The sequence below is a fragment of the Battus philenor genome, unplaced genomic scaffold, assembly GCF_028537555.1.
Source record: "Battus philenor isolate CCGP_79_NKW_IND1 unplaced genomic scaffold, ilBatPhil1.0.hap1 SCAF_10, whole genome shotgun sequence".
Taxonomy (NCBI): Eukaryota; Metazoa; Arthropoda; class Insecta; order Lepidoptera; family Papilionidae; genus Battus; species Battus philenor.
Genome location: NW_027181662.1, coordinates 3,599,074 through 3,612,701, shown reverse-complemented (window position 1 = coordinate 3,612,701; position 13,628 = coordinate 3,599,074). Strand labels below are relative to the sequence as shown.

Below are 13,628 nucleotides of genomic sequence, written 5' to 3'. Positions count from 1 at the left end.
ACCATCTGGCCCCAGCCGCTATCGGTTGTGACCCACCTACTGTCACTTCAGACAACCATTATTCGAGCTACGTCGGTGACTTTCGTTCTTCAACGGATCTCCTCATTTTTTATTCGATCTCCCAGCGAAGATCTGAGCATAACTCTCTACATTGCAAATATTAATTGATCAATTTAAAAAAAAAATTTGATGTTCATTTCTTTTAATTCAGATCGTAATGAATTAGATATAATAAAGAAAAGTATATGCTATGTATTAAACAAATACAATACAAAACTAAAACCAAATATATGTAGTTTCACGATGCCAACAAAACGGTAAAGCTGAAAAAGTTTTACGCCACTCTATGGTATGCGTGTTCCACGGGCTTTTGATTTTTTTTTTATTTCTAAAATGCGTATGAAAACTAGAAAGCACTCAACAGAGAGCGAGTACAACGTGGGCATCAAAGGCGTTTATGCTAAAGGATTTCCGCAATGCAGCACTCAACACCCCGTTTGTGCTACAACGTGCCGGGAGAGTTTTAGCTTGATTAGAGCTACGCCATAACTGATATCCCATAATAATTAAGGCAAGCGAGTAATTAATATTCGAATGCCGCCGGCATTCGCATTTGTACGCTATTTAAACCTAGTAATCTGTGACCTAGGTTAGTTAACTTTATCGACGTGAAGTTAATTAAATTTCAAGCTGTGATTGCGATAAATAGTCACATATTATTTTTAATTGATCATCAAAAATTTGGCAGAGTAGAAAACACTTAGCAGCTCTGAAGTCTCGCTCTGAATGATCCATGGACTGATCACAAAGGCCCACCAATGGCGACCTTTTCAAGGTTACCTGAGATTAATGTTTTTTTTTCATTCTATATAGTATCTACGTAATTTAAGTATCATATAGTGTTGTATTTTTTATTAGTTTTATTAAACTGTCAGAGCCAATATTTCTATTTACAATTTCTAGACAGAGGGGGGAAATCTTACATAGGGCTATAGTATCGTATTAGACAGATAACCTTGTGAAGATAGTCGGACGGTTGCTAATTGCTTTCTATCGGTGTTATCGGAAATCTTTGAATGAAGCCAATGTCCAGTAGTGGATGTATCTACTGTTAAAAACCTCTGCATAAATTTAATAGAACCTGTATATAGTATATTATAAGGTTTATTAAAGTCACACGTCTTGTTTATAATAATATGGTTAGTATCAAAGACAAGACTTAAAACCTTATGTTCTATCATTTCTTTCGAAATTCAGAAAGGTATTTAAAAAGTTGTAGTTTAATGATCGAAGACTGTGATTTACGATCGCAACTTAAATTTATTGGTTCGATACATGGAAGGCGTACAATGTAGCGAGAAAAAACGTTTTTTTTTTTTGGTATATCTTTAAAGGTGGACAAAGTGAAGACGTAGCGAATTGGATTAATGAAAGAAGAAGTATGTACAGAGAAGTAGTTAAGAAATAAGATATAAAGGAAGCATTATTGAAGTCAGTACGGTAAGCTAGTGAGGTTAAAAAGTTTGCATCGATGAAAAGCGAATGAGGTTATGAAGTCTGCTTCGATGAACTGTCCGATTTAGCGACGAGTGGTCAGCGTATAAGTAACGATACTAGGCGACCGTCTCCATATGTTCTCTTTCAGTCTGGTTAGTTTAGATAAAACCAGAGCCTTCTTATGTATCTTCTATCTTATTCTTTTCAGCACATAGACGTCTAGTACAATGCATAGTCGTTCCCCAAAGATATCTCTTAGGAGATATACTATAAAGAGATTTAAGTGGTATTATAGTAAAGGACACTGCTGCCCATCCTCTGGAGAATTGTTTGTGAGAAGTAGCAACCCTATATAATAAATGCACTAAGTGTAAATTAAACAAGATTGCATCCAGGAAATCAAACTCAGATACTACTCATTACATCGTCTATCACGCCTTACAAAAGTAATAAACAATTAGGATAAGTGTTATATACATATTTCAATATTTACGTGTATTTATGTGATAAATTACTCAGCACCCTGTCTCCAAAAGCAGTCTAAAGCTACAAAGATATATACATATATATGCATAACATTTAATGGTCCATCCAATTGCTACATACATACTACATAACATAGTAAAGCATGTGTAATGATATTCGGCGGCAAAAATGGCGCCACAGAAGTAAACACACAAATTGTAAAAGAGGCCACCGTCACGTAAATAGCCTACTTATAGTTATTTCGCTTTGTATTCTGAATAAAGGACATGGAACAAAAACTGGTGAAGTATTCTTTTATACAAGATCTCAGGGTCAGTACATTCGTATATTGAAACTTTTGCCTCGGATAGGATTTTGATTTCTTCTTTTTTGGATTTCAAAAGTTAGTTTCTAAAATAAATATTTTAAATCTTTGAAAAAAACTCTAATAAATCTTTAACATTTCGTATTAGTTATGATAATTTTAAACTGTTAAAAATATCATATAATGATGTAGTAAGAACAATTGATGACATTAAAAGGTAATTAGTGGTCTTAATAAGTTTGAACCTGGTAAGAAAACTTATCACATAAGAGTTGAAAATAACCTTTTTTTACTATAAGTGATGTAATTTTTTTAATAGCTGGATTAAAATTGAAACGGCAGACGCTATCTTGTCTGAATTATGAATATTCAATTCGAATTTTGATAAACAATAAGTTATTGCTAAAATATAATGCTATTTGACACGGTTATAGGCGACAAGTAACTGGCATGTGAAAAAAAAATTAAAGATGATGCCACAAATACCAACGGCTGCCTTTGCGATTTATTTACCAAAATGCAAGTGCAGGGTGTAATGGAATTTATAATTTGTTCTCATTAGTACCTTCCAGAAAATATTAGATATTTTATTAAACAAAGGTGGATAAAATCGTTCTTAAGTTACGGCGTGAACAGGAGAAGTACAGATTTATTTTTATTTATATCGGTAAATATTTAAATACAGATTTATGCTTTGAAGAAATATGTTATTTTATATTAAAAATCGGGATGGGCTTATTACTCGATCGATTCTATACGTGCCATGTATTTGAGTAGTAATGTAATTTGTGTAATTTTTTTACATTTTAAATAGACATTTCCGAAATTTTAAAAAATAATTATATTTAAATTTTATTGATCTAAGTTCTAGGGGAATTACACATATTATACAAATTAAAAATAATTTATTATTACGATTATAACGTACTCGAGTGAGTAATGTTTCTTTTGTACCGATATTATTACTGTAATGAGGCATTAAAATGGTTCAACCATTTAATGATCCCCATTGTTGCTAAATCGTCTGAAGACAATAGCAGCTGGCGGGTACAAATTTCGGTTAAAGTTTAAAAAGATACGGTTATTAGCGAGCGGAGTACTTAAGATACAGTAACGACAAGATTTCTTCAGAATCTGTTGACGATTTCCCCCGAAATGAAGTTCTTGCGTGTTTTGTTCGCTGTAATGGTAAGTTAAGATGTTAGCCTTGTCTGGTATATATGTATATATATCTTAAATTAATCCCTATTTCATTTAGTCACACCATAACAAATGAAACAATATACTGATGTCATTTACTTTTTTTTTGTTTTAGTATTTGGTCGACTGTTGATTGATTTATTTGATATTCTGAAGTTAATTAAATAGTGAATTAAAATGTCTTAATTTTATAACATTTTGTATACCAAATATTCTACTTTACGTAATATAAACGATCAGATTATGTGTGCTTGTTTAAACTAGTATTTTTATTTTCTTTTTACAGGCGTTTGTGAGTATTTTCGTTGCGGCATCAAGCAAGGCCGCCCCTAACTTGTTTAATGAGTATGGTAAGATATATATTTTTATATACCATGTTGCAAGGGATATTTTTAATTGCGCATTCGAAATTGAATTAGTATTATTATAGTTATAAACTAGCGATTTTAACTTTTTATAGATAAAATCTTTTAGTTATCTAGGCTTTCTAAATACCTGTCATTTATGCAACTGTTTTGCCGCCCATAGTGGAGAGTTAACATTACTGTGCTATAGTTTGGTGAAGTGATATTTATAACTAATAGATTTAAAAAAAAACTTACTATCTCGTCACAGATTGAGGAACACATGTGACATAAAGCAAGAAGTTAAATAACAAAATCATACTCAAGTGACACTCACGTGTCACCACCTATTTTGTTTATCAGCATGGTCATGTCAACCGATGCCTACTGCATGGCGTATGCCTTCACCAAAGAACGCCGCGATGCCTGTCTTGCACTGTCCGTATCTAGATCGTATCTACTTATCGTGACCTTTACTTTTCGTCGGACCGTCTCGTGATCTGCCGGCTCTGATATTTTCGAGTAGCTACTACTCGAAAATATTTCATCTCCAACGGATATCATTAGTGACCCGCCCTCTACCTTTTTAGACTAGCAATTCTTCAAGTTACATCGGTGATTCGATCTCATTGCGAACTTTCGAACCTTTTTATTGCATAATTGATCAATTTGATAAAAATTTCGATATTAGATTTTTTAAATACTAAGGTGAAATCGACTAGTATACATATTTTATATTAAGTATTTAAATGTACTTTGAACGCACATACTACATCATCATCATTTCAATGGCAGAATGTCCATTACACGACCTATCCTTCGCCTTAGATTTCCAATAGGATCAATAGGACTAGGCATTGATAACAAAAATTACAATGTGATTTATTTAGTGTCACTTTATTCATATACAAATTCCTTTGCAGAAACGAGTCATTGATTATCTTTTTGAGACAAAAGATGATTCGTTTTTAGTTGTAAAAGCTTCTATAATACATTTCCATCTAATCTTTTGTATTAATTGACTGTTATCGAAGGCGCAAGGAGAGCAAGGCACCTTTTTTAATAATACACTGAACTAATCCGTATGTTTGCTTTATTAATATAGAAAAAATGATAGACAACGACGATTAATGACAAAACTATTTTTACTTGACAAAGAAATATATTGGATTCGAATAGATCGGAATTTATATTTGAAAGCTTTTAAATCGAAAGAAAAAAAACTGCGTGACTAGACACAAAGATCGATTTTGATAGTCTAATGTATATAATTGTTATTGAAGAATATATTTCCATTACAGGTGAAAGAATAAAGAATTTAACAACGGAAGGAGAAAAGTTCATGATGGACAGTTTCAAGGTACAGTGGTTTAGCGTGTCAAGTTGCATACTCCCAAGTTTAAAGTGCGCGCTGCTTGGCACGATATATTTTCCTTCGCGGCACAATTTATCAAACGCTCCCCAGATCATTAGATGTAGAAACTTGAAGATAGCGTGCCAACGAAATATATAAGAACTTTCTTAAGGAGATACTTTAGTACAAGTTGCAGAATTCTTTGAAGCATTTTCTTAGTTATATTTCATCCTAAATGATAAACAACGTAATATCATCTGTTATATTATTTGTTGTCATTTTGCACATACTGAGGGAGATTGGACTAATAATATATAGCATATCACACAAGTCTCGTAATGATCACCTCTTATCATAGATATGCATTGAATTCCAATAAATTCACAATATTAAAGTCAGTTCTGAAATAAAAACTCGGTTATGAAGAATTTTAATAGATCCTTACAGACCACCATCAACTTCATTTACATATGAAGTCACACAGCTGGACACAGATCTCCGCTCATTGATATCTAATAAGAGTGATTAGAAACGGCGTGCATGCAATGACTACCGAAGACATTAACAAATCCGTCTTTGCACCTTGTAGGACGCCGTACACCTGTAATTGCCGTTCCATGGTCACAGCTTCAAAGTTTAGAGGCCCCAGCAGTGTTTGACCTACCATTGATTCCGCAATGGTCAAAATAATCCTCTAAATGTAGAGTGAATGCTTTTGGTTATTTATTGATTGCAATATTTATATCGTTTTACAGGTACCTTTCGGTTTTAAATAACGACCACGGAAAATGAATAAAGAAACTATTAGAAGCAATCTCATCACTTTTTTCTCTCCCATCGCTGTTCTTTTATGATTTGAAATAAATACGTATTATTCTTATTAGCACATAAATTTTATTATTTATCCCTCATCAAAATCTATTGCTATCAAATTTTATATGCGTGAGTATAATGTATACAAGTTTTATCTGATATTTCCTTTGTCACTTCTTCACAGTACATTAACGTCTGTAAATAATGTTTCAGCTAGAGGCAAGATGTTTTATTTAATCTTAAAAGGCATTTTGATTCTTAAATACGACGACTTTTTTTAAAAAAATAGGTGAAAAATTTGGTTAACGATTATTTACATAATAATATAAGAGGAAACGCGCTAATCTTGATACTTAGTGATAAACGTCACTTTTATACTTTTAATTTAAGTCTTGACACTTGTAGCCATTTTTTCGATTAACTCTTTAATATTATCACGGTCACAGAATATGTTTCAAAATGCCCAGATTTAATTTCAACCTTTTAAACCTGTTTGATTCCAATCTAACTTTTAAGTATATGTGACGAGAGTACAGTTATAAATAAGACTAAATCAATAACAATAAAGTCATAAATTTGCTAGAACAGCTGAAAACTTTATCTTACGAAACGCCGTCTAATTACATTTTGGTCTAATTACATTAATAAAAAGATCAAAAAGGTGCAATAAAGTTATCCTCGTAATTAAGTTGAATAAATAGTAATAATTTTTATTTGAATAATTATTATAAATAATTCTTGATTTAAAACGAGAGACATTAAATAGGTGATTATTTATTGTCTGTTGAATTTCTCTCTCTCTATCTCTCTATTGTTAATATTGGAATTATTGCTACGAGACTGAAAGCAAGGCAGAAAATCAGGTCTTCTTTCGCCTTTACAATTGTAATGAGAAATCTAGTACAAGATTAGTTTTTTGCCGCCACTGTCGCGCTGTTCCCTTTGATCTAAGTAGCATTTTTGCTGTCCTGATAAAGTAGATTTTAAACTAGGCTAGCGTGAACGGAGTGGCTTTTTATGATTAACGACACTGTTTTTTTTTTTAGATACGAAATGTAAAAAATAATCATTTTAAGGCCCGAAAATTTTTACTCCGTTTTTCCTAGAAGTTATAAACCAAAAAGATTTTTGTGTATAAAAGTCCTTTCACCGAAGATGGCTATTCGTTTTGAGCTTCTAATTTGATTATGTAATTAAAATTATTTTACTATCACTAGAGTAGTAAAATGATTGAATAAAATATAGATACAATAGTAAATTAAAAGAATATATATATATATATATATATATATATATACATATACATGCATGTATATACATGTATAAGTATTTATTTAACTATACCTCTTGTATGGTCAATGTATGGAATAAATCAATGTATGTCTACCAAAAATTAGAATTGTCTTCACTATCTATGATGTAATGGTTACTGGTAATTTAATATAAGCATCTATATAAGTGATTAACTTCAAATTTAGAAATTTTTTTACATAAAATACCTAAAACTCCTCAATATTGATCAAATAGTAAATGTAAGGAAATGCATTGCAAATTAAAATGTTGCATAGTTGAGTTTTTTTTTAATAGCTATGAGAATTACTTTTTTTATTAAGTAATTTACTTTTAATACCCGTGTGAATATTTTATCACACCTCTTCCATTTACCCCACGTTCACTTTCATATATTTAATACATTGTATAGTTGACGTGTGATTTTCGACACAGCGTCTGATTAATGGACCGTATCTGATCGCGTGTAGGTGCACTAGAATGATTTACTGCGAGCCGCTGTCGGAAATGTTACTGGATGCTGTGCGCGAGGAGATTAAATATTAAATTGCCAGTAAATACAATGAAGCTCTCGTAGGATTTCCACAACTCCCCGCCTGAGTGCAGCCGCCGGCTTCCATCGATTAAAATGATGTTATATATAATTAAATTTAACCATTACAATGAAAACGTTTATGAACAAACTTACACACCCTTCAAAGTTCAGACTAATTTCAGTACTACCAAAGTTTAGTAAAATTTTAGAGAAGCTGATACTTATGCAGACCAACCAACTTGGTTTCACTCGTGGAAGGTCAATCTCTGATGCTGGGGTCAAACTATCAGAGAGAGTGTTCGTTGCTTGAGAGCGGTTACCCGATGCCTTTGTGGTATTTTGTTATCACAATGAATAACACTGTGATTTATTTATCCTTATTTCAAATGCATTTTTTAATTATGATATCTCCGAAAACATTTTTAGCGTGTATTTAAGTTTTATGTTCTACGAGTGTTCTACGATGTATATTCCTTATTATACGACGTAGAAAGTTAAGTTTTTAGACGATTCTAGCTTTAAGATTTCAGGATAGATTGACAAAGCTACATTGTATTTGAAGGACATAAATAAGAACTATAATTATAAGCATAAGAATGTATACATAAATAAATAAAATTAACAAACTTACTGCTGATGAGGATCGAAGCGAGCGTCAGGAGGAGATCGGGCGCCGATCAAACACATCAACGAATCTGGTGGAGCGAGGACACGAAGTTGCAACGCAGCTCTTGGATACCACCATCGTCTTTCTTCTATAGCTACCGCCACCTGTGAAATACATTATTAAATATTAACTACTTCAGTATATTTAACACACGTTCAATCTAGTGTGCGATAAATGCTAGTCGCTTTCTGAGGTGTGGAACGAAAATAACATCTTTGTTTTTGGATTGGGTATCTTCTTATTTTCAGGCGATGGTCGCCCACTGCAAGGCATATGCCTTCCTCGAAATACCCCCTTAATGACTGGTCCTGCGCTGTCGGCATCCAGCGATTTTCCGCGACTCTCACGCGATTTCTCACTACCTTAACCATGTCGTCGGTCCAACAAGTAGAGTAACCTATCCATGGCGCGTCTACCAGCTAATGCTTGCCACTCGTGAACCTTTCAGCCTCAACAGCCATCGGCTGTACGAGAGATGTGCCCAATGTCACTACAGGCGAGCAATTCTTCGGGCTACGTCGATAGGATAAGGATACCATATATTATTTTCAGTAAATTACCTATCTATTCACCCTTATAAAGCTTTCACAGCTTTATACAATCACCATGCACAACTAAAGCTCACTGTAAAAGGCGATAATTATTTATATAACTAATAATTTTTTATCAGAAACCATCTCCACAAAACTATCTATCACATTGAAATTTTATTTTCAAAACTATTAGTTCACCAAATTGTATAATTACCACTGAGTTGAAAATTTGATATTTTAATTCCTGGACAGCAATTATTTTTTATTGGCATAGTATATCAAATAAATTATGATTAGTTAAACATTAGAATTGACATGTTATAATATAAGCGAAAATAACGAACTAACCAAAGAAATAAAAACGAAAGTGAAAGAGATTTCTCTTCCGAGCTGAGTTAATAAAATTAACAATAGAACAGTAAACAGCTTCAGTATACACCATTAGTACAAACGGATTGTCCTCTTAGTTGTGTAATCGTTAGCGTTGTCTGTATAAGCACGTATATACCGATACACATCTAGACACTGTCAACATTCAGACTATGAGTCTCGGGACTTAATTGTTTGTTTGTATCGATGACAACTTGTTTCCCATTTAGACGTCTATTTAATGCGACGTAGTTAATTAACTACATGTATTTTTAACGGAAAATGAAGTACACCAATACCTTACTTTGCGTCGTGGTTACGTTTCAAAAAAACACGACGCAAATTGAAACGCCGCAAAGTGAATTAAGATTTTCTATAGCAAACCATGTAAAGATTGAAGATAGGTAAAAGCGACCTCCAGGGTCACGAAAAAACTACTTTTTAAAAAGAAAATTGAACAAAATAAACATGTAATAAACCAAAATAATATAACTGGAATAATATTGGAATAATATTTACTTTTTTTTGTAACCAGAAATAACACGTAAAAATTTATAAATTTATTATTCTCTTTTAAAAAAGCACATCACACTACTTGATTGAAACTGAACTCCTAAAATTAGCAAAACAAAGTGAAAATAAAACTGTATTCAAATTACGTTGACTTTTAGCTAGAAAGGAAATCCGAGTATTGATGGCATGGCGCGATTAGAAACAAAAGTGTTGCACTCTTTTAGAAAAAAAGAAAACGAACCCAAAACAACGCAACCTCGAAAATCTAACGACGCACAGTGAAAATTAGTGGTAATTAAGCAACGACGCAACTTAGAAAAAACGCAAAACGAAACGACGCAAAGCGAGGTATTGGTGTAATTGAATATATAAAACATTTTTTGTACTGTATTGTATTGTTTCTGAGATAATTTTGTTGTTAGTCCTAAGACTTTGGCAGATTCATCAGAAATGAGTTCCCGTAACAAAAGGGTCCGTGAACTATACTAAAACCAGGAAAATCGGGTTTCTGAACCTACATAAGACACTCAGATGGTTGATGAGGCAGTAAAGGCAAGGCTTTCCTGCTCGAATCTGTGTTGTTGTTAGTGTACTGAGTAGAGTGAAAATTTGGAGAGCAATGTGGACTAAGGAAGGAGCACATATTTTGGATGCAAAAAATCTAATATATAAAATTCTCGTGTCACGGTGTGCGTGATTGAACTCATCCGAAACATTTCAACCAATTTTCCTGAACTTTAGCGTGCATATCGGTCAGAATGGAGAATCGCACAACAGCTATTTTTCATCCCCCTAAATGTTAAGGGTGGTCCACCCCTAATTTTTTTTAGTCAAAATTTTTGCTTTTATTTTTTTATAATACAGCATACAACAATTATTTTTTATTTGTTAATTAAAAACTATTTTTTTTTTTGCAAAACAAAGTTTGCGGGATCAGCTAATATTTATATAAAAAGTCTGTGTGTTGTCAGTGAAGACATATTAGTCTGAAGTTTTGCCATTTACCATGGGCCTAACAAGTAGTCTCAAGGTGATCCAGAGAGCAATGGAGTGGACTATGCTCGGAGAATTACTAGCTTGAAGAATTGCTAGTCCAGTTAGAAAGTGACAGCGAGGAGGCACTTTGCTCGTGGAACGATGGTAGTCGAGGTCGAAAGGTTCTTGTTTAGGTTGTAGGAAGACGCTTGAAGATATTTTAGTAACATTAATTATTCTCTCGTTTTTCTTAATATCAATGGAGAAATTTTCCATAATTTTTAAATATCATATCATTTGATATATTAAAATTAACGGTTTGCTATTAAAACATATTAAAGCAAATTACGGTTTTAGGTTTCCCCAATTAAGGTTTCTATTAACTTAATTGAGCAGTAATTATAAAATTTATGGAAACTAGAGATACCATTAAATGTAATCAAAAACGACACGTTCGTTAATATTCCTTTTAAAAATTAGGGTAATGTGATATGTTCAATGTAAAATATATTTTTTAAACTTTTCAAATATTATAGTCGATAATTTTACTTAAAATATCTTCAACTTATAAATTCTGGAGCGGGTTTTAATGTGTTCTAATATATAAACTCAAAACAACTCTACTCGTACAGGGCGATTGGAAATAGCTGCAAACGATTTAAAAGAATAAATAAATAGTTCACTTATAAGCAAACAATGTCAGATGTGATCACTCTAAAATGTAATTACAATAAACATTAATTTATTTTTCTTTTGCATTGGCCCGGCGCCCAAATCTTCTGCCAGAACAAAGTTTCATGGAACTGATAGTAAAACATAATTAATTTTGATATGTAGTATTCCGAATTGAGAAAACGCTTTATATTCCTAATTACCTTAGTATTTTTAAACTCTTGATTTTTTGACAGGGGATACCATACATTAATTGAAATGTAATTTAATTAATTCATGTACGAAATTAAAACTATTTTTACTTGAATTCTAAAATTACGTCTTTGTCAATACATAATTACATTTAAATAGGACAGGTATATGCAATGTTGATATTGAATTTGTTGGTTCCTTTTAAATAGAAATAGCAAATGCCAATGCATCTATCGTAGTAGATAAAGCTGTCACATGCATTCGAGTTAATTCCGGGATAGCTCGCTGACAATGTCTTTATAGATGTACGTATGTGTGAGTATTTGTAAGTATGTGTGTAGAACCAAAGTCACTGATGCTTAATAGTGTAAGCTTTAGATTTGTGTCAGGTTCTTGGAAATCAGTATGCGAGGTAAAACTTTGCGAACGCTTTGCAAAGACGATTTGACGTGTGCAAAGTTTCACAGTTAGAGCAATGTTCTTTTGTTATAGTAAAGAAAGTTTTGCTCTTCAGGTACCACCGAGTTATCAAAGGCATATATAAACTTTGCTGTGGTGAAATATAAACTTTTCCTGAAGACACCTCATATATTACTTACCGCAATGTTATAACTTGATAATCTTTAGTGTCTACAGATTATAAGGCTCTTTGTCTTTGTTTAAGGAAGCTGCCATCTTCGTGCCCACTTCTTCCTTTGTTTATGTCGTATTCAATTTTGTCCTTTATATGTTTAATTTCGCGAAACTTTACCTCAAGTATATGTTACACGTCACATACATAATATCCGGTCCCATCGGTTCATTAATGCTACATTTTTGGTAAAAAGCAATCTACAGTATGATTGATTGCAGTTGTAAAAACTTAAAAGTGGTGAATGTATAGGCAGTTTTCCAGAAAAAAAACTCTTAAGCTTTATACCTATTTCAAATCATAATAAAGTAATCACTAAGGAACTCTATTACTACGCAACAGATCTATAGCTTCTGGTATTAAAAATATACTAATCCGTAAATTTTGTAAATGTTTATTGATATTTATTTTTTAATTTATTAATTTTGAAATAGTTGATTTTTAGATAGGGTGTACTATATATTATTTGACTGCAAGTAAGATATACGTTTACCTCATGAAAGATTTTACGGCTGTCAATTACCCTCTATATAATTTTAACGCAGTTACCACATATTTTGTCAAAGTTTTTTATTATTAGGAGTCACTGCTTGTTTTACAGGGAGAGGTTATAGAGCGATAAAGTTGGCCTCAACCTCCTTTCAGATAATTAATATTGAATTTTCATTGGTCTCTTGGAAACCACGGCTTTGGCTTTTTCTTTTTTTGTCACAAGCTACGCGATATACCAATTTCTACAAATTAAAAACAAACAATCTCTATGCAGATAATCAGTTGTTAGACGCAAGAGCCTCTGACAACGAACCTCACCTTTCTTCTTTAGTATTCCATATGGACACTGACTAAAGACCATGTGGATGACCACCTACCAAGTTTAATCAAGTCGAATCAATAAGTGGATCCAATTTACACTGCCTTGAGAAAACCCTAGAATTATAGAATATTAAAAGAATTTGTCATCAATTCTGTTGTCGAGTTTCAAAATGGACATGAATGGAATGTTTGAGAAGGAGATTTATTTATACTCCTCATAGCCGTTGGGGCTAAAAGCTTTTCGAGTGGCGATCACAAGCTGGTGCAGACACAGCGAGGATATGCCCCAGACTAGGTGAATCGACCACATAATCAAGCCCGTGGAAAGTCGCTGAATACGAAAAGAGCAAGAATAAAGATATGTAAGAAGAATAAAGTAAAATCATAGCCGCTTATCATCATCGCAACGATAGGACACGCAATGCTGAACAAATGCCTTT

At 32.7% G+C, this 13,628-nt stretch overlaps 1 protein-coding gene and 1 long non-coding RNA gene across 2 annotated transcripts in view; one reads left to right on the top strand and one right to left on the bottom strand.

Moving 5' to 3' along the window:
* The window catches only part of LOC137926736 (C3 and PZP-like alpha-2-macroglobulin domain-containing protein 8), a 158,157-nt gene that overhangs the window by 37,602 nt on the left and 106,927 nt on the right, over nt 1–13,628 (bottom strand). Inside the window, exon 10 of the mRNA XM_068770426.1 lies at nt 8,455–8,594. Within this exon, the coding sequence (XP_068626527.1) occupies nt 8,455–8,594 (140 nt within the window). The remainder of the gene's footprint in view (nt 1–8,454; nt 8,595–13,628) is intronic.
* On the top strand, nt 3,398–6,061 carry LOC137925144 (uncharacterized). The gene is made up of 4 exons (XR_011107657.1): nt 3,398–3,475; nt 3,774–3,837; nt 5,133–5,191; nt 5,941–6,061. It is a non-coding gene; the product is annotated as an uncharacterized lncRNA (long non-coding RNA).